Raw genomic sequence first — 27,705 nt, forward strand, 5'->3', positions numbered from 1 at the left:
AGAGCAAGTTAATCTAGTACATGGCTATACATGACTAATAAATGTTCTCCCTTGGGTTTACAGCCCCCCCAAAATTGCTTTATTCAAACTATAATGTGGACAGGTCCAATATCTGGGCAAAACATACCTGCAGAGTTCATTTCATTATTTAAAACAAACCAAACCAACCCTCAGTTAGCTTTGGGAAAGCAGACCATACTACAGAAACCGGAGTCCAACTGCGGTGTAGGTACAGCCGACGGCCCGACAGGAGAGTGCAAGAGCGGGACAAAGGAAACACAAACAAGGGTGCTGGCTGGAGCTTCTGCCCTCTTTACAGTAACTGAGATTTCTTCTTGCACCAAGACACCCGATGTTTTAATACCGGGCTAAAGAAGCCAGCCGGTTTTACCGCCATACAGCCATCAGCCCCCGAAGCCGGGAACCAAGGGGACAGCTTCTACACACCCCCCCCGGCCAGGCTGCGCACAAACGCAAAACCTGCCCGTGCGCCGAGAGAACGACCCGAGGTGAGTTTGCAGCAGCCGGAGCCCCGCTCCCGCCCGGCGCAGACCGCCGTCCTGCGGGGAGCGCGGAAGGGGCTGTGCGCAGGGGCACCCGCCCCGCCGGGGCACGCGCCAGCCCCGCCCCGCCCGAGCCCCGCCCCCGGCGCAGGGGATGCTGGGAGCTGCAGTCCGACCGGCCCAGCGGAACTGCCAGCCCCATAGCGGCGGGGGGCGGGGCGGCGGGAAGGGGCAGAGGGAGGCGGCGCCATTTTGAAGGCGAGGGGTTGCCGGTGTTCTCCTACCCCCGCCCCCCCGCCTGCCGGGAGCTCGCTGCTCGCCGAGCCGGCGGAAGACGGGCGGGCGCCTCTGCCTTGAGGTTGGTCTCGTCACGCGCATGTGGCTGTGGCTTCTGTTTAGTAGGGCCGGGCCGGGAAGTCGCTTTTTCCCGCCGCCACCACCTCCACCGCCGGCGCCGCTGTTTCCACCGACGTGTGGCAAAGGGGGCGCGTGGCCGAGTGCTCGGTTCGGCGCGGCCGGGCGCGGAGGGGGGTCAGTGCGAGGCAGGCGGTGTTAGCGTGCAGAAGCCGGCTGCTGAGGTTGTGGGACATCGGCGCCGGGCTGAGGGAAGGGGGGGGTGGGGGTGCCTTACACTGGCGCGGGGGGGAGGGAGCGGCTGGCACACCTACTGGGAGCTGGGGTGGCGTCTCCCGGCAGCCCTGCCTTCGCCTCGGGCATCTTACTACCAGTGGCGGCCCGCCGCCGCCAGCTCGTTGCGGGAGCAGCGCCTGCTGCCCCCGCTCTGAGATGTGGCCCGGCTGGGTGCGAGGGGCGCTGGCCTACATGCTTTGTCACCTCCCTACTCAGAAAGAGGTGGTCACCAAGCAAAGCTAGTCAGTTCCCCCCCCCATCAGTAAGTTCTGCCACATATGCCATTTTTCTCCATTTGGAAATTTATTATACAGGTGGAGCTTGAGGCCTTGAGCTACCTGGTTGAGTCTTCTGGATGTTTGGCAGGTTAGTTAAAGTGGTAATTTAGTGTTGCAAGCACAACTAGGCTGGTGCATCACATATCCCAGCTCAGGTTCAGTGTTTACAACCGGTTCATTACAGAAATACAACAGACCTCTGCCTGTCCCGTTAAAGAGGCAAGACTGTCACATAGATTGTACTTTCTCAGTATGCACTTGCTTTGTGAGTCGTGTGTCGTGTCCCCCCCTTCCCCCCAAGAATGCCAGTGGAGATGCTTTTGCATGCACTGTCCAATGGACGGTCAGAGTCTGTTAGGGATTACCAAGGAAAGATATTCCTTGTGGGGCAGTCACAGAGCAGCATCTGTCACCAGTAGGGGTTCTGCCATGCAGAATGTGTTTGCATGCTCTCTTTTCATTCCGTATCAGAATACGAGCTCTGTTTAATAGGAGCTAATAAAGCAACTTTTCTTTTCCAATCCTGTTTTTGAATGAAGATAGAGTAACATTTTTTGATAGATGGGGGATAGAGACGACCATTCATGTGATGTTATACTCTCTTTCTAATTTACTAAAAGGAGGAACTGAGGAGTCCAATTCTAAGGAAGAGGGATAGTTGCATGGCCATGTTTCTCCCTCTTCCGGCAGTAGTGCTGTCTTCCAAGTAGTAAAGTCAAATGCAGATAGTAAAATCTCCTTGGTTTAGACACTTTAGACTGAGGATGGCGGAATTATCTTCCTTTGGGTAGGAGGTGAGAAAGTGCTCATAGTTAACACCTTTTCTTACCGGTTTTGCAACTGGTGTGGGATGGTAAATGTTGCTTACAAGTTTTCCTTTAATACTACCTACAGATCCTTTTCAGATGAAGGAAAAAAAACTTCATTTGTTGTTCAGAATGTGGAGCATGTGACATTTTATAAATATTTATTCCTAAAAGTTCACAGAAAGTAGTAGAATAAACCCTCTAGTAGGAAAAATACTTTCTTGTTTGGTATTGCATTTGTTTGGGGGGATTTGCTGAATAAAGTACTTGGCACTTGATTTATAAATGACTATGACTTTTTGTTACGTTCTCTCTAGACTTCAGGAATACAAAGGAAAATCCAAGTAATTCTAACTAATAGATGGATAATGACTACGTGTCACAGTGGTCAGTGCCATCTTGCTTTGTTTTTAATTGCCCTTGTCTCTGAATCTTTCTGCAATTTATTGGTTTATTCTCAGATTGCAATCTGTTTGGGGCAGGGATTTGGTTTTTTTGTGCTTATTTTTAGAAAACATGCATCCAAGTGGTCTTTAGTTGTTCCAAACCCAGAACCATAATAATAGATTGCAGATTTAATTTTAAGTCTTGTATTTGTCTAGTACCAAATTATAAATTAAATCCAGCATCTGTTTGGTGTTAAATGAATTAGTTGAGTTCAGTTCATGTCACAGAAAATAATCCTTGTGATTGAAGTATTTGTGTTTTTGTTGGTCATATTAGTAGTGATGTCAGGTATCAGTGTGTTGGAAATTGGCACATGTTTATGCTGTAAGAGAGATTTATAACACTTGACAGATTAACATATGTCAGCGGAGAACAGAGGTTGTTGATGTAATTAATTTTTCAAATATTCACATTGAAAAAGTGTGATTTGTAAATTATTTAAGATATATCATAAAATGTGACTGCTAGACTGGTACAGCACTAATGTAGTTCTTTGCTAAAGATGTGCAATAATGTGGCAGTTTTGTTTAAACAATACTTCCAGTAGGTGATGTCTGCTTTTCTTCTGGTTGAGTACATTTTAGTTGTGACTGTGAGGGGTCTGAGGATGCATATCATAGGCCTAAATAACTTCTGCTTTTTTATATGTTAAAAATACCCGTGCTGATGATGTATTAATTTTTTTTCTAAGATGCTTCATGCTGAAAGTAGAGTAAGGCTCTTGGAGTGTCAGGATGAAATCACAATTGAACCATGTTCTAAAAAAATGAAGTCAACAGAAGGGGCTTACACAAAACTCTCTGATGATGATAACCAAGGTATTCAGGAGGAGGTGGATGCTGAGAGAACATCAAGTGATTTGATGCCAGTGTATGCCTCAGATAACCAAGGGCAACATGAAATGCAAAAGCAAGAGAAAATACCTACTGGTATCCTGGGAATGTGCAGTGACGTGCTCTTTGAAGATAATGTAGTGCTTAGTCAGCCAGTTGATTCAGAAACTGTGCAGAATATAAGTCCTCCATTTACATCAATAAATTACACTAAAGTTGAAGAAAAAGAGGACACTTTTATTACAAATTACGCTGGTGAAGATAATACTGAAAACAGCAGTACATCATTCTCGGTAAATAGAAATGAATCAGATGAAGAGTTTTTTACAAGCAAAGAATTTATTGGACCGATTTACAAGCCTGCTGAAAGTAACAAACAGGACAAATCTGGTTGTTGCAATGAATGTAGAAGCAGTGAGGGCTATCAGGATGAATTGCACAAAAGCAGAGCTAAAAGAAAGGAGGCAAAGCAGATGCAGGCTGTTTCTTCTGCTGTACCAGAAATAGATGATGAACTGGACCAGTTCTATAAAGAAATTAATCAGCTGGAAAATGAAAATTTAGATACTAATTTTCAGGAAAAAGAAACTGAAACTTCTCAGGAAAAATACTTTCCTTATAACTGTAGTCAAACCTTACAGGAGGATTATCAACGTGTATTGTTGGGCACCCCACAACCATTTTACGAGAATAGACAGTGTTTCTTTGGGGAGCAGAGCAGTCAGAAAACAAGCAATGAGCAGCAGTTTGTCATGGAAACAAGTGATTGGAAAACTGAAAATACCGTTAATGGACAAGTAGATTCTAAATATTGGAACTACTCAGTGCCTGAATTCAGACCTGCTTGGCAGTCAACAGGGTCTTTCATAGTACCTCAGGGACCGCTTACGCCTGGATTCAACCATCAATTGCATTTTCAGATACTTAATTCCCCACCACAAAAAACAAATGCTCTCCCTTCTCAGGATGGTGAACTTTCTTACAAAAATTATCAAGGTTACCATGGAAATGGTGATATCAACAATCACGGTCCATTGCTTGTTCAAAGTGCCAACTATGCTGGTGATACTGATATCCATAATACTCAGGTCTTCAGAAATGGAAATAATGACCGGAACGGACTCCAAAAGAATGGTTTCTGTGAAACCAGAGAAGAGCGTTGGAAGGATCCTAAAGCTGATGATACAGAAGGAATGCACAGCTTTTCTTCCTCATGGTTACCTGAAGAAAGATTCAGTTGTTCACAGAAATTTCTCCTCATCTTAAGAGGCTTACCTGGTTCTGGGAAATCAACACTTTCTCGGTAAGTAAGGACTTAAAGCTAGAGAAGCTTATTCAAATCAAAAGTTTTAAGAATATTAAAAAAAAAATCTGTAAGCACTCGGCAAACTTTGTTATTTGTAAATTAGATTCTTAAAATGCAGTAACTTTTACTTAATGAGTATAAATGACAGTAAATATTAAAAATATTTGCTTGGGGGTTTTGTCTCCTTTGGAGTTTTGATGAACGTCAGCTGTTTTGTGTTAAATTTAAAATGTCTTGTATCTCTTAAATTGCACAATCATTTATTCTGAAACTTGCAGGTGTACTAGTATGTGATGGTCTGCCTCTTTTTTTTTTGTCGTAAATTCCTTAATTTAAAAAAATCTTCATCAAATGTAAAAGCATTAATTTCACTGAACCAGAAGTACTTTTTTACGCCCATGCAAAAAACCTTTAAAAACAGTTAGAATTTTGCTCTTCTGAAAATACTTAATTTGTTTTCAGTGTGTTGATGAAACTGAGCATAATCTTATTCCCTTTTTTTCACACAGTGTCTGTCAAATTCTCTGTTCATTTGTGAACAACACACAAGAAAAGTATTTTCCCTTAAACATATACTTATTGAAGTCTGACAGGGTTAAAAGCAGGTACCACCTCCAACCTGGATTTGCACTTTTTTTTGGTCTAATTTTAAAAGCACATAAATTGACATAGAGCACAAACACTTTATTAAGTGAAAATAGGTTTCCCTTGTATACAAAAAAAAAAGAATTTCTTGTATCAGTACGTAGTGATTGAGCTTTATCCAGAAACTGTACATCACAAATGGGATGTCTTGTGTTGTTATCTTCTGTAGTTTGCTAAGAGTCTATGAAATAGATACAGTGATCATGTTCTTCCCTGTTTTTGTATTATAGAGTAACCGCTGTTTGTGTGTGTGTTCCTGATATTTAGGAGACCGTGATCTCCATATCATAGAAGAATGCCTGTTAGAAATTTCTAGCTTATATATTTGTATAATAACTATAATAGTTTCTAGTTACTGATTGGTCTGTTTTGCAAACTTGCATTTCTGGAGCTGCATGTGCCCATGTGGGTATTAATGCAATAATTCCTTTAATGTATGGAACCAACATAGAAAATTTAACAAAATAACCCTGTGGATAAAATGCTGCCTTGTTCAGTGCAGAAATTGGATAATAATGTGAAGATATAAAATATTGTTTTCCAAGTTTGGTGTGCTGAACTGTTTCTGAATCTTTCTCCAAATATATTATTCATATTATCTGAAAGATTCTAAATGTCTTCAGGTTTCTATGATCACATACTCATGCTTTTTTCATCCCTTGCTAGTGAGATCAATTACTAATTTTATTTAACAGATGGGAAAGTGGGCACTAGGACATCAAGATCAATAACAGTACCAAATTTGGGTGCAGAATTTGAACTGTGTGGGACTTGTTTTCAGTGTATTCAATAATACGCAGTTTCATATGTTCAGTGCTTGGTTGCAATTATTAACCCATGAAATCATATCTCAGGGTCTTATGTACATGGGAGGAAAGAATCCCAGAATTAATGGCTACCTATGGGGAAAAAATATTTAATATTAAGTGTTATTCTTAACAGAGTTGCCTATGTTTTTTCCATGTAACGCCATAGAAATCTGCAGAGTAGGATAGCAAATACAGTCTTCTGATGTCATAGTAGTACCCACAGGTATCTTTGTAGGTGCTAAAGATGCCAAGCCTGCAGACAAACCTCTACCACTTGTGCTAGCAAAATGACTGTGAAGAAAAAGCAGAAAATTGACATAATCTGTGTGGATCAGCACTAGAAGGGAACAAGATGCATCTTGGAAGTGGGTTTCCCAAATGCGAAATGACAGCAGTGCAGAGTAGTGAGATCCCGGAATCTTGAATTCATATGTGCTTTTTGTTTGAAGTAAGGGTTTGTAAGTACAGACACTATTCTTCCTGCTCCCAGACTTAACCCATGTCTGTCCTGAATCTTCCACTGAAGTCTGTGTTTTGTTTTGACTTTTCATCCCAACTGCTTGAAATCACAGGCATGTTTTTTTGGAGGAGGCTTGTGGAGGTCAACTAGTCCTTCATTCTGCTTGCAGCAGGTCTGTTACCATTGTTGGATCAGATCAGCTGTGTCTTTGTCTAGCCTGATCTTGAAAAACTTACAAGCACAGAGATTCCACAATCTCTCCAAGCTTGTTTGGTGCAGTAATACCCTACTAGTAAGGGAGTTCTTTCTAATCTCCAAACTGAAGTTCCCAAGCCATAATTTGCATGTGTCACGTGTTCACCTGTGTTATAACATGTGCAGTTACCTGGCACAGTCTGGCTCATCATCTTTGCAGCTTCTCTTCAGGTAAGGGGATAGGATTATTCTCTGTAATAGGCAGATGGTCTTTTACTGTCTTCATTGTCAGGCTAAAAGCCTAGCTGCTATTAATCTCTACCCGTAGGTGGTATGCCCTTAGCCATTTTGGTAATCATCTGTTCAGCCCTTTCATGGTTTTCAGCATGTCTTTTGAACTGGGAAGCCCCAAACTGGGCACAGTATTTCAGAATTGACTGCACAAGAGCCAGGTAGAGTGTGAATGATGCCTTATGTTGATTTACTGGCTACATTTTCTCTACTAAAGCCCAGCATGTGCTTTGCTCTTGATGAAAGCACACCATTCATTCATCTCCAGTTTGATGTCCACTGTAATCCTCAGATCCTTTTCAGCAGGGCAGCTCAAACAGTTGCTTTCCCTCCTGTACTTACGCTTAGGTTTCTTTTTCACGAGTTGCAGAACTTTGTTTTCCTTGTTGAGCTTCATGATGTCTTACTCAGCCCAGTGCTCAAGTTTCGCATTGGCCTTCTGGATAGAAGCCCTACTGTTCAGTATGTCAGGCATCACTGCTAAATTGGTGTCATCTGCAAGTTCTCTGCCTCATCATCCAGGTTAACAGTGAAGATACTGCAAAAAAATTGTCCCACTATCATCCCTTGCTGTACTCTGCTTGTTACTGACTGGGAGATGATGTTGGAAGCCTTGATTATTTCAAAGTGTGAGACATTCATCACTGTCCTCATCCACAAAGACAGTTGTTTCAGCAGAGAGTGCATTCTGGTCAGTAAAGAAGAATTTGTTGGTTGCAAAACTCACATTGACTCTTCTTGATTACTTTTGTTTCCTTCACATGTTTGAAAATAGATTCTGAGAGGATGTGTTTCATTGTCTTTCCAGAACTGAGGTTAGGTGAGGTTGAGCAGCCTTTAGGTCCTTGAGTCCTTTACCTGCCTTAAATATGAGTATAACATTAGTGTTTTCCTGGTCATTGGGGAGCTACCTTCATCTCCTCGATTTATTTCTTGCATTCACCTGACCTAGACAATCCCAGCCTCCTGAGGCTTAGTTGAGTTCCTATTGCTTTATCCATCTATTTGCAGTTTTGTTTTCCTCTTCATATCCAACCATGGCTTTTGGTCTGTGTTTACTAGCTGTACATCTACTCCTAAATTCTAAGTTGATTTCTCAGTTCCTTCTTCTTCACCCCCATTCTTCCCAGATTCATCTTGTCCCATTTCGGACGGTGGTATTACCTCATTCCCAGCTTCATTGTACCAGTTTATTGCTTGCCCTTCACTCTCTGCTGCCAGGACCAAGTTGCTTGTTCCAGTGTTTATACCACTATGCTTCCCATGTCCTTCCTATTTTAGGTCAATTTTGTTCCTTCTCTTGAAATTCTTAAGATTGTGGTGGGACAAGTGTATTCTTATGATGCAGTGTTGGTACTGAATCAGCTTCCTGCCACTGCCAGAATGCTCTGTTCAGCAATGGGTTTACTGCAGGGAGACTCTGCGTTTTCTGCTCTGCTTTTTACAAAAATGGGTACTTCACACTATTACTTTCTGTGCATGTCACTCTTTAAAGTTCTACGGCTTGGGCAGTTTTACAAAAAATTTTTGCAGGAAAAGAAAACACATGTATTTTGCCAGTTCACTTCCTCAATCCAAAGATTCTCAGAGAAAAGCTTGGAATAATGAAACATCATAAACATGCTCTATTTCTTCCTTGGTTTTAGAAGTGATTGACCATTTAGTTAGAAATTTTCTAAAACAATTTCACCAGACAGATACCTAGCAATGATATCTTTAGCCAAGGTAACGGAAGTCTGCTACAATGAGAGGTAGATGATAATATGATCTTACAATGCTAGAAAAAGTTCCAAGAAAACGGACTTGGATTTTTAGGATACTTGGCTACTGAACTTGGCAGCAATTGCAATTTTCCATTCCTCCATGAATATCTGAACATGAATTTGAATTAAAAGGAGCTTTGAGAGTTTGAAAGAACAAATATTGGTGTCATTTAAGGGGTATATTTTTATAGACAGTCGTCTTTATTCTTCCTGAGAGCTCAGTCTTCTGAGTGGAAGAGTTAATATTTATACCTGAATGTAGAAACAATTGTGTGCTGTTGTCTCTAATTATGTGTTTCTTTAAACAGTGTTACAAGCAATGCTTTTAAAGTAACATTTACATTGCTTAGTAATACTACAGATTTTAAAATTATATTTAGTTATTATCTATTTTTTCATCATCTGTGATATGTTAACTATTTTACATAGGTGAGTTAAGAGTTTCTGAGATCTTTCTTAGAAAATCACCTATCAAAATAGGCTAACTCACATGTAGGGTGGGGGATCATTTTAGTTTTGAAGAAAAATTAAGTCGTGTGTGTATGCATGCATGCACTGGAAAAATGTGTATTGGTTTGCTGAGTAGTTAAAATGAGCATTTTGGATTCAAGGTGGGTTTTTTATGTCAAGCTAATCTATTAGATCAGATAGCATGTCTAGAAAAAGTAGGTGAGCTGCTTTAATTGTTTTATCTGCTTTAATTTCACTCTCCTACTGTGTTCAAAGCTAGGTGTTCAGTTGCAGGGAAGGTTTAGGGTGGAAAAGATGGATTACAGTAGTTGGGTAATACTGCTACTCATTTTAGGCATGTGCACATATTGATACCGACTGATTTGTAATTTGAGCCTCTTATTAGAAATGTATGTATTTTAATTTTTCCTTCCTCCATCTCTCAAAAGTGGAATATCATCTCTTTGTGGGTTTAGAATAGTAATGATGTTTTCTTTGTATAGATGTGCTTTTTGTCATTGCTGTTTCCTAGATAATGAGCCTGGGATAAATTTTATTTCCAAATACATGTTAAAAGTATGTCAGTTATTCTGTATGATGTTGACAAGTATGTTTGTGGTTTAAATTCTGCAAGCTTATTGTCAGGCTTTTAGTACATTACGTTTTATGATTTGATTTCACAATTTAGGAACAGGCTACAATCATTGCTGTAATAATTAAGTTTCAGTTCATAAACCCATTACATTGTGATAGCTTATGTGTTGTGTATAGGGTAAGGGTTCTGTTACTTTGGCTTCTTTGGTAGTCCCTTTGCCTTCCCAAATTCTGTAATTTTAGGATTATCCTTGCAAACATAGTTTACTATATTAAATCTGTTATATCAGTTATATATGTTCATAAATAGTGATGTTTTCTGAATTTCAAGGAATAACAACAAAATATTTCAAGAATAAACTTTGATGGGTCTGCAGGATTTGCAAACCCTTGTCTTTGTGTTTCTGTGTTGCTGCTAATGATGTTGTGAAGATACAACAGAAGATTTTAACTGAGTTAATCTGAGAACACTGAGCAAAAAAAGTTCATATGTATTCCTACAGAAACCTGATGATCAGGCTCCTAGGAGCTGTAGGGGTGTGTCTACTCAACTAGTAGAAGAATCCCAGTTATTATTTGCTAACTCTTTTATTAAGGCAGATGGTCCTTACTCTTTTCAGATGTGTGTATATACATTCAGCACACAAAGTGAGTGTGGAAGGTAGATCAATTTTTCTAGCATTATTAGTTGGCAAATGTAGCACACTGTAAATAAGAAAATTGGGCCATCTGTGAAATCATGGAATCATGGCCTAGTACCAAATGAATCTAAACTCCTGTTAAATACTTTATACAAGAAAGGAATAGGTATTAAAACATGCTGTTGTGTGTGGTGTATGATTTACTGGTGCCATTTTATGTACTTAGAACAAAAACAGGCTTTGAATCCTTCTGTGCTCTCCTGAACCAGTGTAATATGCATCCTGTTAAAAGAGATAGGCTCTAACAAAAATAATTATTGAACAAAATCCAAAAAAAGTGGCTGTGCTTTTGGTGTATCATGCTCTGCTTTCTGAAATAGCATTGCTATTTGCCCTGAGGTAACCTTAATACTCTGGAAAAGGGAGAAAGAGCAAGATGACAAAACCAGCTTGTATGCAGCTTTGATCATGTTACTTGACAGGTGCATCATTAGTAGTTTCTTCTGGTTCTCAGTAATCTCAATTTCGTTGTTACACATCTCTTATTTTAAAAGCAAAAATAACCAACAACATAGTTGTGGGACAATAGGTGTGTAGGAATGTAAGTGAATACATAATATAGTGTCCCAGTCATTAAACTATGATCTGTAACAGGTTTGTTGTTGGTGACAGGTGGCAAAACATAGCAAATTTCTTGTGTAGGAATTAAATTTAAGTAGTTCTTCCTGCACATATGTATATATATACACGTATATAGGAAAGCTCGGTAACTTAGAACTAACATGCATTTGTTCCCCTACATTATTTGGGATTTGGCCAGTTCTTTTCTGTTCCTGCCACCTCAGCAGTAGTGAAATCCCCCACATACTGCTAGTGCAGTTTGGTTTTTGTAGCCTTTGGGTACATTGCCTATTTCTGAGCCGAAACAGTTGCTGAAATTTCCACAGGATAGTGATATCTGAGTGTTGCAATGGCTATAAATGCTCTGTGGCACTAACCGACTGGTTTCTATTTTCAAATATACTGTAGAAAACACAAATAGTCAAGGAGGTTTTGTAATCACTCATATTCTGTAGATCAGACTTTAAACAGGATCGTACTGTTGTCTCAGTTTTGTAAGTTTTTCCTTGAAACCCCATTTTCCAAGGACTTTATGAAAATTACATTTGACAAAATGGGAATTGCTCAATGGGATGGATTAATGTGGATTCGATTTGGCAGAGATTCTGATGTTATTGAGCAGCAGTTAATTATTCCCTGTGACTTTGCTACAATCAGTTTCTCTGAATCACAGGTGGTTTTGTTGGTGTGCCCGGGCAATATTTAGGATTCATTTTAGTTAAATCCAGAAGTCAGCTCTATGATGCTTCTGGAAGGTTTGGCTGTGGCATTTCATGACAATACTGTCGCAGATGAAAGTATTAACACGGTAATGATTCATCAGGAAATCTAGATTTATTAATAACAGCAAATTATCATTACAAAATAATTCAGAAATGTTGAAAGAAAGAAAAGCGATTTATTTACAGATTCTAAAATGACAAGATTCACACTAATTTACCTAAAGGTACCTTAATTTATACATATATACATGCACATACACAAAATATACAAACACACACACAGAAACAAAAGTATTTGGATCCAGTAGAATGAAGTATGTAACACACCAATAAACAGAGAAAGAATGGGTGAAAGAGAAGCTAGCTCAAAGAAAAATTTCCCTCTTCTCAAGTTTAGAGTAAATACTTACAATGCCTAGGCATTCCTCAGCGGGCGATAATTGAGACTCGAGGGGGTTGACTTCTCCTTGGCCTTCTGTCTGGAGCAGACAACACCTTAAGGGTTTTGGTACCTGAGAGGCGTCCCAGCTCAGGAGAGATGCTGGTCACAGGCCTGCTGTGATCCAGGAGAGCTCAAAGGGTCTCTTTTGTGGTCACAGTTTATAGGGTCCAAGATAACTGACTTTTGTCAGATACCTTCTGACAGATCCAGCAGTTGCACAAGAATTTGATGAATGTGCAACTCTGTTATTGTTCCCATTTGACCACATCCCAGGCACAGGTGTGCCAGGCCATTAGGAGATGATGGGCCGTTATAACCATTTTGGAGCAATCGGGAGGGGCAGGAGCCAGGCTCGTTAAGGGGGTGCCTTAACGTTATCAGTCCTTAACTCCACAGATTGGTGTATAGCTTGAGGGATGTGAGTGGAATCACACCTAGCACCAAGCAGTCCAGCAAGGAGGGGCGGGGAGGGGTGAGAATTGCACCACCACAAATGCAACTACAGAATCCTAGAAAGACTCAATGGATTTTTGTAGTATTGCTACATCACCCATTACAGCAATGTAATAAACATATTATCAGTAATATAAAACATTACAATATAGAATAGAAGTAAAAATGTTAAACAGTAAACATTGCAACGTTGTTCCTCTGAGTTCCCCTTCTTACCCTCACTGGGTTCCCCAGCGTCTTTTATTGTTTGCTAAACTGTACTTATATTCCTCCTGTTATCTTTAATGTTAGCCATGCAAGAAGCAGAATGTAATGCAACTTATTCTGATCTACAAATGAAGTAAACTTCTAGCCAGTAAATTCTCTGTGTTGCTTGGAAATGGCAGGCCTAAAGGACTGCATAAATGTGAAATTTGAGTTGCAATCTTTTAATCTTTTTTATCTTTATGGATTCTAATTTGAATCTGTGCATTTTATCCATTTGTTCACAAATTTGGTTTGGTTTGTCTGTTTGTTGTTCTCCCTTTCCCCTGCCCCCCATATTTTGAGAGAATACTCTGTCAGATTTTGCTGAAATTGGTCTATATGTCCAGAAGTTACCATGGAATGGCATCATCTTAGAAAACCAAGCTAAAACACTCTAAGCGGTTTAGGTGATTCGAGAAGTGATTGTTTTTCTCCTGATTTGAAGTAATACATGCAGGGATAATAAAACACATGGCTCTCCTATCACCCTGTTAGCACTAATGTATGAATGATAGATGAAGAGATTTAAATTTCTTGTCATCTACTAAACTGAAACTACAATTCTACAAGATGTGGTGACCCATGTAGCAGCGTACTGCTGCTCAACCAGGGGAGGTCTCCATTGATCGTATCACCTTTTGGGGCATTTTCTTAAATAGACTCAACTGCTAAAGCTTCAGAAAAATAACCCGGGGGAAAAAAATGGTAATAGGTTTGCTTACTTGTGGGCATTGAATTCCAGTGACTTAGATCTAGTGAATGCCAGAGTTGATTAGGAAGCAGAGGCAAGTAAGACTGTGTCACCAGGACTGGGGGAGAAGAGACAGAACTGGAATAGAAGGATACAGGATCTTGAAGGAATATGGACACTCTTCTGTAATCCTGCCTTTTATTAGTAGGACAATCTTGAAATTTTATTGTGATCTTTTACTTTTTCCTGAAAATAGCAAAGTTGCTGTAAACAATTGTAGTTTTCTTTTGCTGTTCCTGTGTTCACCCACATTGTACATGCAAACAGCATGGGCAAAGGTCAGAAGAGGGCATGTTGAGAGTTTAAGGTACTGAAAAAGGATTTAAACATCCCGTTCATTGCTCAGCGGCATCCAGATTCCTCATGATCAGATGGGTTTCTAGAGATAATTCCAAGTGAGAGTTGATATGGAATGTTAGTAAATACATTTAATTATTATGAAGTACTTAGAACTTATTGTGATATAACCATAAAATAGATGGGTATAAACATCTGTTGGGGGTGGAGGAGAAGAAACAACAAATACAGAAATAGTAGAGAGCGGGAAAATACATTGCTTTGATTTGGATTACAGTTATTGGTAATACATATAAGTGCACTTTTATAAACCTGTTTGAAGTTTGTAAGAAGTTCAGGAGTAGGGCACAGTTAAGTTTATTTTACATTCATTCTTTTTTCTGTGTCTTTTTTCTATCTGAAAAATAAAAGTTAAATATTTTTGCATTTTCCTTTGTTTAACAGTATTCTGCTTGGTCAAAGTCGTGATGGCATTGTATTCAGCACTGATGATTATTTTCGTCAACAAGATGGATATACATATAATGCTACTCAGCTTGGTGATGCCCATGATTGGAACCAGAAGAGAGGTTTGAATGCATAAGAGGAATCCTATTAAATTATGCTTATATCTAGAAAACAGAAATATAGCATAACATATATACATTAAATTTTGAACTTACAGAAGGTTCAGAGTTAAAAAAAGAAAATCTCTTCTCTTTGTGCTGTGACCTGCTGATTTGTTACATTTAATACTAGTATCTGGATCTGGCAGAATTGACTTTTCTAATGTTGGCAACAGCAGAGTATCCTGTTTTTCCAGTATCTTTACTGATCTGATGTTCATCCAAATTTATGGAAGAGTTTCTGAGAAAGATTTTAGTTCGCTTGTGTAGATTAACAGCTTGAATAACTCATCTTTCTCAGTAGCTAGCAGTGTCCAAAGGTTGGGTGTAATTGGTAAGGAAATCAATACCTGGGGTAAGAAGGGTAGCAGACGGATTCTTGCTCTTTCTGTCACAATTTTCTAAGAATCTCACTACCTGCTTGGTCTGCTTCAAGGAGCAGACAAACTGAACAACTCCATTGCCTGTGCATGCTGATTACTCTTTGTGCTGCAGTGCCTCAAGCAGAAGCTTCCTTCCTATCCAGAGAACTATTTCTTTGCATCAAAAGACACAAAGGGCCAATTAAAAAAATATATATTCTTCCCTTTCCTCCGCTCCTCACCCTAATGTAGAATTTATGATACGTGGGGGAACGCTTCTGTATGAACAGTGAAGGAATTTTTCAGAGTAGTCATTAGAATATCAATTATAAAAAGCACTTCTGAGGTGGGAGTGCAGCAATAATAAATACTTTGAGTGAAGTTTCCAGTAGGAGCGAAGGAGCGAAGAGGTGGTAAGGTAGTAGTTTATGGATGAGAGGACTGAATACTTCACAGTTATGAGACCGCTAAATAATTCTCAATTGATAATGGCTTCTGGCTGTTCCTCACTAGACCTTAAGGTCTCTCTAGTTCTGTATCACTTAGTTACACAGTATTTTGGATAACCAGAACAGTATATAATTTAGTTATTCAGTGATTTTGATAGCAAGAACAGCTGTGCTGTATGGAACGCTCCCACTGTGAAACATTTGTCAGAATAGCTTTGGGCTGAGGTTATACTCAATTCTTGTCTCCTGCTTTGACTAGATAGAGCGCTCTGACTTGAAACTTGGTTTCATTTGTGTGTGGATCCTTGAAATACATGAAATGAGAACTTCAGGGGAATGGTAATTGGGATTCCTGTCTGATGAGTAGGTCTCTGTTAAAGTTTCATATAGATTATATCAGATGCAGAAGTTATTTATGTATCTGCTAATATTTGTATGACAACTTATTTAGCTAGAGCTTTATAATCCTTGTGTCAGAATTATGGAGAAGGCAAAAATTTACTTTCTTCACAAATGAGAAAATTATTCTGTTAAAATTATCCTCCCCCCATTTTTGGGGAGGGAGTGAATCTGAAATATAGTAAGTATGAGGAAAAAAATAGTTACAAGTGAGACCCAATGGGGAAAAAAATTATTTTAGATGAACAAAACTCTGAAATGTTTATAAGAGTGAATTACATAACGTTGATTTTAAAACACATACACATTTAATGTGAAGATTTTAAGGTCAAGCACATAAATGATAGGAAATGCTAGAATTAATTTGCCACTGCAGCTGTAATTGTGAAATCAGTGTCACTCTTACAGGCTTTTAGACCCTTTATATTCCCTTTTGTCGCTTCGCTAAGTGTCTCCTGTTTTAGTTCATCCTGCCACTTCTACTGGAAGTTTTGGCTGCCTTTGTCTTTTTAATATTGTTGACTTGACAGGTCGAGTTGGGGTTTATCTAATTTTTAAACTCTGGTTTGTTTGTTTTGGTTTTGACAGTGATTAATAGAATTAATTAGCTAGTAACTTTTTTACTTTTAGCATCATAGAATGGTTTTGGGTTGGAAGGGACCTTCAAGATCATCTAGTTGCAACCCCCTGCCATGGGCAGGGACACCTTCCACTAGACCAGGTTGCTCAAAGCCCCGTCCAACCTGGCCTTGAACACTGCCAGGGAGGGGGCAGCCACAACTTCTCTGGACAACCTTTCCAGTGCCTTACCACCTGGACAGTGAAGAACTTCCTTATATTTAAATTTACCCTCTTTCAGTTTAAAATCATTACTCATTGTCCTCTCACTACACTCCCTGATAGAGTTCCTCCCCATCTTTCCTGTAGGCCCCCTTTAAGTACTGGAAGGCTGCTGTAAGGTCTCCCCAGTGCTGTCTCTTCCCCAAGCTGAACAACCCCAACTCTCTCAGCCTGTCCTCATAGGGGAGGTGTTCCAGCCCCCTGATCAACTTTGTGACCCTCCTCTGGACTTGCTTGAGTAGGTCCATTTCTCTCTTATGTTGAGGACCCCAGAGCTGGACACAGCACTCCAGGTGGGGTCTCACAAGTGCAGATTAGAGGAGGAGAATCACCTCCCTCAACTTGCTGGCCATACTTCTCTGGATGCAGCCCAGGATACAGTTGGCTTTCTGGGCTGCAAATGCATACTGCTAGCTCCTTCAGTTTTTCATCCACCAGTAACCCCAAGTCCTTCTCTGCAGGGCTGCTCTCCATCCACTCTTTGCCCAGCCTGTATTTGTGCTTGAGATTGCCCCAACACATGTGCAGGATGTTGCACTTGGCCTTGTTGGACTTCATGAGGTTTGCACAGGCCCACCTCTCAAGCCTGTCCAAGTCCCTCTGGATGGCACATCCCTTCCCTCCAGCGTGTCAACTGCACCACACAGCTTGGTGTCATCAGCAAACTTGCTGAGGGTGCACTCAATCCCACTGTCTGTGTCACCAACAAAGATGTTAAACAGCGCCGGTCCCAGCACCAGCCACTATGAAATGCCGCTTGTCACTGCTCTCCACTTGGACATCGAGCCATTGACTGCAACCCTTTGAGTGTGACCATTCAGCCAATTCCTTATCCACTGAGTGGTCCATCCGTCAAATATATGTCTCTCCTATTTAGAGACAAGGATATCATGCGGGATAGTGTGAAAAAACTTGCAGAAGTCCAGGTAGACGACGTCAGTTGCCTTTTCCTTATCCAGCAATGCTGTAACCCTGTCATAGAAGGCCACCAAATTTGTCAGGCACAATTTGCCGTTAGTGGAGCTATGTTGGCTGTCACCAGTTACCTCCTTATTTTCTATTTGCCTTAGCATAGTTTCCAGGAGGATCTGCTTCATGATCTTGCCAGACACAGTTTTAAACCAAACTTTATCTAAGGTATTACATCATCATACTTAATGCTTATATCCACAGTTAAAACAAAATGGTTAGAATATGTAAGTAGGTTGTATCTATAGTATAATCTTTCTTCATAAGCTTTTGTAAATCAATGATGGTCCCAGTATCTTTTTTACAATTTTAGCTATTCTCTTGATACCTTTATGAATCTTCTGAGATGCATATTTCAGGATTTTTCCTTGTTTCTGTCAGCCTACCAGTTTTCTTTTCTAGATTTGGGTTTCAGAAAGATCATTTGCACCAGATTAATGAAGCCAGGGCAATAAACTTTTAATTTTTGTTTAAAGCTTTTATCATCGTTTCTTAGTGCTCTGTTGGAACTTACTTTATCTTTCCTTTTTAAGTCCCTTCCATCTACAAAGTTATTTCCCAGCCTGTTGGTTTAATTGCTTCCCATTGTAGGGATTGATTTCCATCAAGATAAATCCCTAGTTTTCTTCAGTACTTAGAGTGTTTCTTCCTTCAGATCACTGCTTCATTCAATGTACACATTCAGCAGTGTTCACTAAATGGGCAGGTATTCAACGGATGTATTTTTTTTTTACTCCTCGCACTCATTGTGGATCTTGCTTTTCATTTAGTGCATACTTTTCAACTTTGTTGAATGGATCATTATTAATTCTCTTGGAAACTTTTTTGCATGGGTGATATTTTAGGATTTTGGGCTTCAGATATTTCAGTTCTTTCATGTAGCTCATCATCTTAACTTGCTGTGGACACTAGTGGTATATTCTGAATTTTTCAGTGGCAAGCTAAGGCACAGCTGCTAAAAACATCTTCCAATTTTGGATGCCAGATTCAGCAATGTAGATATTTTCTTCAGGGTGCATAGTAGTAATCTTCATATATTCAGAACAAATTTTCACTGTCTTCAGATGAGTTCGTATCACTTCTGTAAATGATACCTGTAAATTTTGAAATTGGACAACCAGAAAATGGAGATCGTGCAAAGTAGTAGCCGCTTAGAAAGAGGTGGGATGATACTCAAGAACATTCACCAAAAGATGATCCTTCTCTCTTTGCAGTCATCCTGACTTACTCGTTATTTATCTCACAGTTGCCCAAAGAATGCTTGGGTCATGCTGATGATCCCCTGTTCAACTACAGAAAAGTTCATCACGTGCTGAAAGAGGTACAAGTATATGGGAAGAAACAGTGCACAAACTGTAATGCGCTTTTTTTTGTTGTTTTTGCACCCAGTGTCTTTTAAAAGGAGGACTGAATCCTTGCTCTTTTCCTGCAATAATTTTGAAATGTGAAATTCTTTGTGTGGCTTACATTGCTAGTACTGCTTAAACTAACTGCATTTTTTTTTTTGTTGGCTTCAATGTGTAGCATCAGAGCAATTGATTTTTTTAAAATTTTTTTTAAATGGAATTCATCTTCACAATGCTGTTGTAGTATAGATAAGGAATTATTGTTCTGTTTTTACTGATTGAGGCACAAAGAAGCTGAGGAATAGATTTTATAAAAGCCTTACTTTCAGTTGCAAGATGCTTTAGAGTAGTTGTAGGAGGAGTTGAGGAATCTTCTTCATGAACCTGATACTCAGTCATAAGTTGGAAATCTGCTTTTCCATCTGGCTTATTTTCAGGCTGCAAAAAGAACCTCATTTACTGATTCATGCACAAAGTAGTTCTCTTCTAAAGATGTGAAAGTTGTGTCCCTTTCTGCAAAGAATGGTGGAGGTATTGCTTTCAGAATAAAAAAGCGAAGGAAGTTAAAACAATGAAAATTAACGTAGCCCATTTATTCTAGAAGTGTGATAGTCAAGTACCCTTTCTAGGTACTCTATTCTACAGGAGAGTTGCTTCTGAACTTCTGGTAAGAATAGCTTAACTGCTGTCCCATTTTGTATAAAATGGAGGTGGATATCAAGCTGATAAGGATGTAGAACTTGAGCTTTTCAATTCCTTGGGTAAGTCTCCTGTGTAGCATTATGTAGAAGCTAAATGTCATAACCATGCTCTTTAGATGTGCTCAAAAAAAATGGTTCTGCAATGTTGGTGTTTTCAGGGACAAATCCTAGTAATGTGAGTTAGGAGTCCTCGGAGAGCTTTCTGGACTAAATGTAAGGGATTTAGAAGAATGCCTGATCTCAAGATCAGGGTTAAGTTTAGGCATAAGATTGATGCTTAACTGATTTATCAAGACTAAAGCAGTCTTGGGATTATGAAGAGATACCATTTTAGGCATCAAGGTAATGTTAAAATGTTTTCTGTGCTGTGGAGCTGATGAATCTCAGGTAGACAACAGATCTGCAGGTTTTGTCCCCGGAACTCCTCCAACCAATCCCAGTTCTGCACTGTAATCTCTGGGATACTTCTGCTGGATAAAAAGCAGTATACTCTTGCTGGTGCAAAGTTAAAAGCATGCTACTGTTTAAGTGTCCTGCCAAACAAATTGCATCATGGCTGTGCACTGTCTTTCCATCAATAAAAATGTTAATTTGGGTCTGCCTTCTTAACAGTTGCTGTTTTGTACAACTGGGAAGCAGTTTATTATTCCTGAAGTTTCTCCCCTTGTTTGGACTTAAAACCATTATTCAAACAGAGAGAACATGGTTGTAATTGAGTTTTTTTAATGGATCTCAGAAATATTTCAAATATGTGATGTCTTTCTGTGAAGATCACCTATTTCTTAGCATTTTGTTGGAGAAGAACTGCAATACCTAACCACAGGTCTCAGTTATGAATGCACAATATCTGGCAGGACTGGTAAAGCTGGAACCAGGATATGGTTTCATGCTGGGATCTCTATACTCAGCAGGCCACAGACTTTGATCAGTTCTGTTGCTTTCACTTCTACACTTCCTATTTACCCTTTTTGCATCAATCCTTCACCACCTGTGTTTTATGACCTTCACTTTATTTTTCTTACCTTCTTGCTTCTACTTCTTTCCATTCCTGTCCCTACCTTTCAGTGTTTTTATTCCTTTTCTTAGAACAGTGTGTTTCAGTCAGGCTGGATTAGTGCAGAAAGCATCTGGAACAGTTTATTTACATTTACCATTTTATTTGAGTTACATAGTTAGTTATTAACTTGCACTGTTTTTCATTGCAGCAAAGCAAGCAATGGAGCAGGGAAAATCTCCAGTTATAATAGACAACACTAATACTCAAGCCTGGGAAATGAAGCCATATGTGGAAGTGGTAGGTGTCGGTGTGTGATTATATCATCTGTTATAGCTTTTCAAACTTACCTTCATATGTGATAAGTTGGTGTGTTTTGTCCAGAAACATCTTCCTTACTCAAGTTTCTGAAGAGAGACTGCTTATTGATACGATCATTAGTTGGTATGGCACTAGTTAAGCCAATTTAAAGATTGACTTGATCTAATCTGCTTAGCCTGGAATGAAAACTAAGATGGGTTGACAGTAAGAGAAATCCAGCATGCTACCACCACAGAGTTAACTACATTTGTTTATTATACTGGTCTATAAACTTTTTATTACGTTTTATGTAATAACGGTATACATATCACACATTTTTCTTTGCTTGCTTCAGGCTCTAGAAAAGGGATACAGAGTGGAGTTCCATGAGCCAGATACTTGGTGGAAGTTTGATCCAGAAGAATTAGAAAAGTAAGGTTTATATTACTGAAATCATTATACTTATATATATAGATGGACACACAGATAAATATGCACACCTAAATGTATACGTAGTACATTATGTTTTATTCAGTATCTTAGTTTTTTTAAATACTTAACTTCTAGTATAAAATATATTTTATTTAAATAAGCATTTTGAGATATATCTTCAAATGGAAATGTTATGGATAAACAAACAGACAAATAAATAGAGGTCCTGGCTTGTTGGCCCAGAAAGTCAATATTGAAATTTTGTTGGACATAAATAGAAAAATGATTGACTCCTGTAAGAATCACTGCTATTATAACGAATAATTGTTCTCAGAAATTTGTTGCTACAAAACGCTGGCAGCAAGAAATAGGTAGAAGACAAAAAGAAATTGTGCATTTTGCAAAGACAGCATCAATTTAAGTGCTTTGTTTTGTCTGCATTTACAGATGTCAAAGCACAACAGACCATTACTAAACAGTAAAGGTTAAAATGAAAGCTCATATTTTAGATTAGTCTATTGCAAGATTTGGTGAAATTGTCCCCTGTCTCCAGAGGATCTGACTTAGAGTAGTGTTGGACATAGGCCATTGGAGTTCTGGGTTGTGAGAGTGACTGGGAAGCTGCTTATTATTTCTGGTTAATGTCTCTCGTCTCAGATGTATCTGCATTAGAAATCTGTGAGGTTTCGAACCAATTCAGGGTTATTTTATTGTTTGCAATGTAATATTTTCATGGTTGATCACAAAGAGTTCTCTCACTGATTGTCATTTTATATCCCTCCAACTGACATGGCTTATAATTGTTTCAGCTTTGTAAAGTAGCCCCTACAATGCATGAAGTGTGTATAATACTTACATTACTGACTTGGACTTTGTGTTAATAGATCTTTTACAGTTTTCACCTTTTGCCCCTAAGTTAGCACTAACTTATTTTTAGAGATGGAGCCCTCTCTTTATAGGATGAATTCTAATAAGTTTTTCTAGTTTGGGGTCCAGCACAGCCAGGTTAGGAAGCTGTCTTAGTAATCAGACATTTCTAAGATGTTCAGTGTGAGATTTTCATTACATGAGACAGACTCATTTTCCAAGAAAATTCATGTTTTCACATGGTCTTAACAGGTAACAGGATAAACAAACATGAAGTGTTGCTACCTTTGTATTTTATTGTTGAATCATTAATTGTAGGAGTAAAGTTTATATCTTTCCTGAAACCAAAGGAAAGCCATTGAAGTGTGAAGTGCTGCTACTAGTTCTTAGGAGCTTCCTAGAAATGTTTTAGCAGCTCCAGTTTCTTGAAATATTTGAATAGAGACCTATTGTCTGGGAACTTTATTTTTTGAGAGTTTAGGAAAGGTGATAATGTGGGGTTTCATTCTGGTTTTCAGTTACTTGGGGAGAGGACTCAATTTTTAAAGTTTGGGGTTTTTTTTTCATATTCATGTGTTCGGGAAATAGATAATAATAGAATTTTGAGCTCAACATTTTTTGTAATACCTGGCCAAATATTATGCTAATAATAAATTTGGGTGATTTTATTAGTTGTCTGGAGTCATACATTCTAATTCTCTCCAAAACAGGATCACTTTTTTTTTCTGATAGTTGAAATAAAAAGTACACTACCTTCTACTTTAATTAGAAAAATAATTTTGTTATGTTTTGGATACTTACTCCTTATTTATTTGGTTTTAGTGGTGATGTCTAGATTGTTAGTAATGCTTATCAAGTGATATGTCTATATTCTAGAAGTTAGGTGCATTTCTAGATACTATTTTTATAGGGTTGTTTCTGCCACCGCTTAGTGTGTTTGAGAAATCTGTGAAAAGGCTCTCTAGGTCAACACTGGGTGAATTCTTGGTGTCAGGAACGTGACAGATGTTTTAGTATGGACTAGGTGTCAGTGTCTTTTTCTTCCAATGTACCTGTGAGCTGCAAGTTGTCTTTAGAGATAGTCATGAGTGATTTTGCTTTTAGTTTAGTTTTGTGCATGTAACTTTTGTGAAAACATCTTGACTCCACAGACATATGTCTTGCAGTAGTGCTCGAGACTTCATGCATAGCATTTAGACCTTTATATAAAGGATTTTGTACTTTGATACTATTTTTAGGTAATCTTGAAAACTGCAGGTGAGAGAGTAAGCAAGTGGCAAAATCCCTGCTAGAAGAGAAAGACTTTTTAATTAAAAATATGTTCTTTTTTAAGTGTTTAATCCGTGTTGGATGAAAAAACTAGCCTCTGTCATGTTGGTATACTTTCTGAGTAGGTGATCAGTTGGGAACTAGAACTTTTTCTAAAAAAAGTACATTTCATTCAAGCTTTTGGGGAATAAAAGTTATCCTATGTATAATCTGTATTTTGGGATGGATTTTGTTTTAATTTTAAAAAAGTTACCTGCTGTGTAACTTCACACAGAAGTGAACTGCAAACATGTTTAATATAATCCTTTATCCTTCAGTATGATCATAAAACTGCAATTTGGTATTGACATCATTAAATTTGTGCTGATTCTTTGAAGCAGTCACGTCCATGCAGGATTACTTTGCTGTATATTGACGTGTAAGACTCTTCTAATGTAGAAGCATTTAATAGTGATAGAACTTCATTTTTATCAATGGATTCCATGTTCCTCCAAGCAAAGCCAGCTTCCAAAGCATGACTGTTAGGAGCTTTTGCTGGTACATCTGTACTGGTTAACGATAGATGGATTTATGCTCTTTCAGCATAGCCAAGCCACCAAAGCATTAGTGAAGACATGACTGAAGAGGAGATCCCAGTATTAAATGACACTATACAGCAGAATTGTTTCCTTTTTAAAATTAATTTCAATGCTTGATGCAATTTTACTGGTGGTGATTTTATTATCCTGCCTTGTTCTTTAAGGAAGTACTTCCTCATTTATGAAGTGATTATACACAAGTTGATTCAATTGTGGATGAGTGTGCGTTTTATGCCAGAGCACTTGAGCTATAATCTTTTTCTAGGAGTACTAAGATATGGAAAATATTGAATAACTTTGTGCTTCCACCATTTGACATAAAAGACTTAGACTTCCTCTTCTCATTTTTTTTTCTGTCAGGAGAGTCAAGCACTTTATAGAATCCCGTATTTCTAGGAGTTTGGCTTTTTTCTCTACCATTAACCTTGTTCACAATTGTGAGTAAAATCAAAACTTTTAAGACTTGTTAACTGGTGAATTCGACGTGCTGCTGCTCCTGGACTTATTCAGCACAATGTAGAAACTAGTAGCATTTAAACAATGAGCCGCTTGTGATGAGCACTCTAGCTTCTGATGTTGTCTCAGGGAAAAGTGTCTATGAGAGAAATACTCTACTTAAGCCTTTTCTTCCCAGAAAGAAAGCTGATAAAATACACCTTAGCCTTTAGCATAATTCTGAATATTCCTGAGATCACCAGGTCATCTTCCACTCTGAATGTGAAACTAGTGTGCTACCTGCAGTATGCTTTGAACCCTCATCAACTTGATGCATACTTCTTTATTGTAATAATATGCACAAAATCTTTGGAGGGGAGGAAATCAGACTTTTCCAGTATTTCTGTATAGAGTATCCTCTTTCCAGTATAGCCTGTTTGTTCCCAGTATTGATTTCTCCTCTGTAGAACTGAGCAAGTTGGTAAGGAGGCCCATGCCTCTTCTGTCCCTGACAGAAAGCACAAGGATGCAGGCATGTATTCCCTATCAGTATGACTTGGAAATAATTCACCTCAGACAAGGTTTCTTGGTGATAAGAATATATTGGGTTATGATAAATGCTTGTCTACACTATCAAAACTTTTTGTTTATGTTTTATATGTTATTTTAGATTGAGTTCTGTTTATAGTGCTGGCAATTCTCTGACATTCCGTTTGTGCATGAGCCTTGCGGTTTTCTTTATGGCAGAGACTGAAAGTTTCTGCTAACATGTTTTTTTAAGATCCTATTCCATAGATACTAAGAAGATAGATACATGCTAATGTAATGTCTAATGTCTCAGGTTCTTAATAGGCCAAGTTCTCACTGAAAGTAGCTGTTTATTACATGCTGCAAGAATAGGACAACACTTTTGACCTCTCTTCCCTTATATGTGTTTTAGTACATTTCTAAATTTGCAGCAAGTATTGGTAAGAGCTAGTAGGTAATGGTATTGTGAACATGCTTTCTGATTCAAAACTAAAATTGCTCCTTATTTTACATAGATTTATTGATGTGAGAGACAACAACTGATGAGAAAATATTCTGTCCTTAAGTCTTGAAACCACGGAGCTTCATTTTTTTTAATACTAGTTTGAACATTGCTTTCATAAGTAGTAGTCTGTAATATTCTTCCCTTTACTCATTAGCTAGTATATCATGTAAAATCTGATGAACAGATAGAAAGCAAAGTCCTTTTAGGGCTCTTTAGGTACATAGTCCTGGTGAATAGCATCACATTTCTGTATGAAGAAGAATGACTGTATTGTTTTCTGTTAGTTAACATATGCAATGGTGAATCATTAAAATAAACCTTAACACAAGTTGAATACTGAGAGAATGAGGGTACAATGTAATAAAAGTGAAATTTCAAATATGAAAAACAGGAAGACAAATTGCGGTCAGTTTTTTCTTTTTCTTAAAGACTGTAAACATATAAACATACCAGCCAATTTATTTAAATTTTTATTTTTGTAGGAGGAATAAACATGGGGTCACTCGTGAGAAGATTGCTCAGATGTTGGAACGATATGAGTATCAAATATCCATACCTATTGTCATGAATTCAGTGGTACCTCCCCACAAAAACACTCAAAGACCACCTCTGCAGCGAAGACATAGGTGGGGAGGCAATACAGACTCATGGAATTCTTTCAGTATTTCCAGTAGGCGATAACACAGTTGCAGTCAGTTAATAAAAATCTGTTACTTGCGCTCCTAAAAAACATCATCACTTCCCATAAAGTAGTGGATCTTCAGTGTTTTAAATAGGCCTATTCAAGACCATTTTCTTCTGGAGGTCATTCCTTTAACAGACTTGCATGTAAATAAAATTGTACATTCAGTGTTTTTTAAAACTATATTTATTACAGTTGTAATAACTTGATTTTAGTAAAATATTTAGTATGACATATAGCAGAGTCTTCCTTTGCAAACCTAAGACAATGTTGTCATATATGAAGTAACTGTTGAGCAGTTTTTTTTAAAGAAGAGATCATATTAGATATCTTATAAAAGAGAATTAAAGCCCCAGAAGACAATGTTATTTATTTAATAACCAGTTTTAATGACTGTCATTTTAGTCTTCATATCTTTTAGGAGATGTTTTTAAAAACAATTATGTCCTGGATTGTCTTTTTGTTCTATTTGGCATGTATTGCCAATTGGCAAAATTTTGGAATGTATTTTCTGGTTTCGGTCGTGGTGTTTGGGTTTTTTTTTTGTCTCAAGCTCATTTGGCAGCTGAAGTATTCTGCAAGGACAGTATTCACCAGCTTTAAACTGCGCACCCTGAATTATTTCTTTGTTTGTTCTCAGGGGTAGTATGTAAACTATGATGGTGGCTGCACGCCATCAATTTTTTTTGTGCTGACTGAAAACCCCCAAATTTTATCACTAAAACCCAAAAATATCACAGCTATGTCTAAGTCAATTTCTTTCATTTACAATAAAAATGAAGTATTAAAGCATTAGGCTCTCAAGTCCCAGTCCACAGTTGGGGTGCATCAATTCAATATAAATAGTGGATACAGTTCTGTGAAACAATGTTGTGTTCCCAGTTTTGGCACAGCCAGTGTAATCTGTTTACCACATAACAAAGAATGAGCCAGCATGGAGATTGACTAATTTACTGCCCTTTGTCTCTTAAAAAATGATAAATTTGTATGCTTTCACTTTGCTTACTTTCCAACAGCTTTCTGTATTAATAAAATGTATTTGTCTTCAGTGTTGTTTTAGTAGTTCAATGCAACCGTTTTTATTATTTTCAAGCTTGCAGGGTTTTATACAGATGAGCATTGTTACTAACCTGCTCGCTGAAATAACCTATCTTTGGGTCTAATGGTATTGGATTGCCTTATACACTGAATGAGTAAATCTCGAATAAAAAGTTCTGTTAAGAAAATGAGTATGTAGCTAAAAGAATTTTCATGGTTTTCT

At 38.4% G+C, this 27,705-nt stretch overlaps 1 protein-coding gene across 2 annotated transcripts; it reads left to right on the plus strand.

Annotated features, from left to right (window-relative positions):
• Positions 1 to 746: 746 nt before the first annotated feature.
• N4BP2L2 (NEDD4 binding protein 2 like 2) lies at positions 747 to 27,492 on the plus strand. 2 transcript variants are annotated; one of them, XM_074914433.1, is made up of 6 exons: positions 747 to 861; positions 3,356 to 4,800; positions 14,628 to 14,752; positions 21,060 to 21,148; positions 21,504 to 21,580; positions 26,245 to 27,492. In XM_074914433.1, exons 2-6 carry the CDS (start codon positions 3,356 to 3,358, stop codon positions 26,441 to 26,443), a joined length of 1,935 nt encoding a protein of 644 aa, XP_074770534.1. In that variant the 5' UTR covers positions 747 to 861; the 3' UTR covers positions 26,444 to 27,492. The 2 variants fall into 2 exon arrangements, with proteins under 2 accessions (XP_074770534.1, XP_074770544.1); XM_074914443.1 differs by lacking the exons at positions 747 to 861; positions 3,356 to 4,800 and having other exon boundaries at positions 14,636 to 14,699; positions 21,057 to 21,148.
• Positions 27,493 to 27,705: the final 213 nt, after the last annotated feature.

The sequence above is a fragment of the Athene noctua genome, chromosome 1 (genome assembly GCF_965140245.1).
Source record: "Athene noctua chromosome 1, bAthNoc1.hap1.1, whole genome shotgun sequence".
NCBI classification, from domain to species: Eukaryota; Metazoa; Chordata; class Aves; order Strigiformes; family Strigidae; genus Athene; species Athene noctua.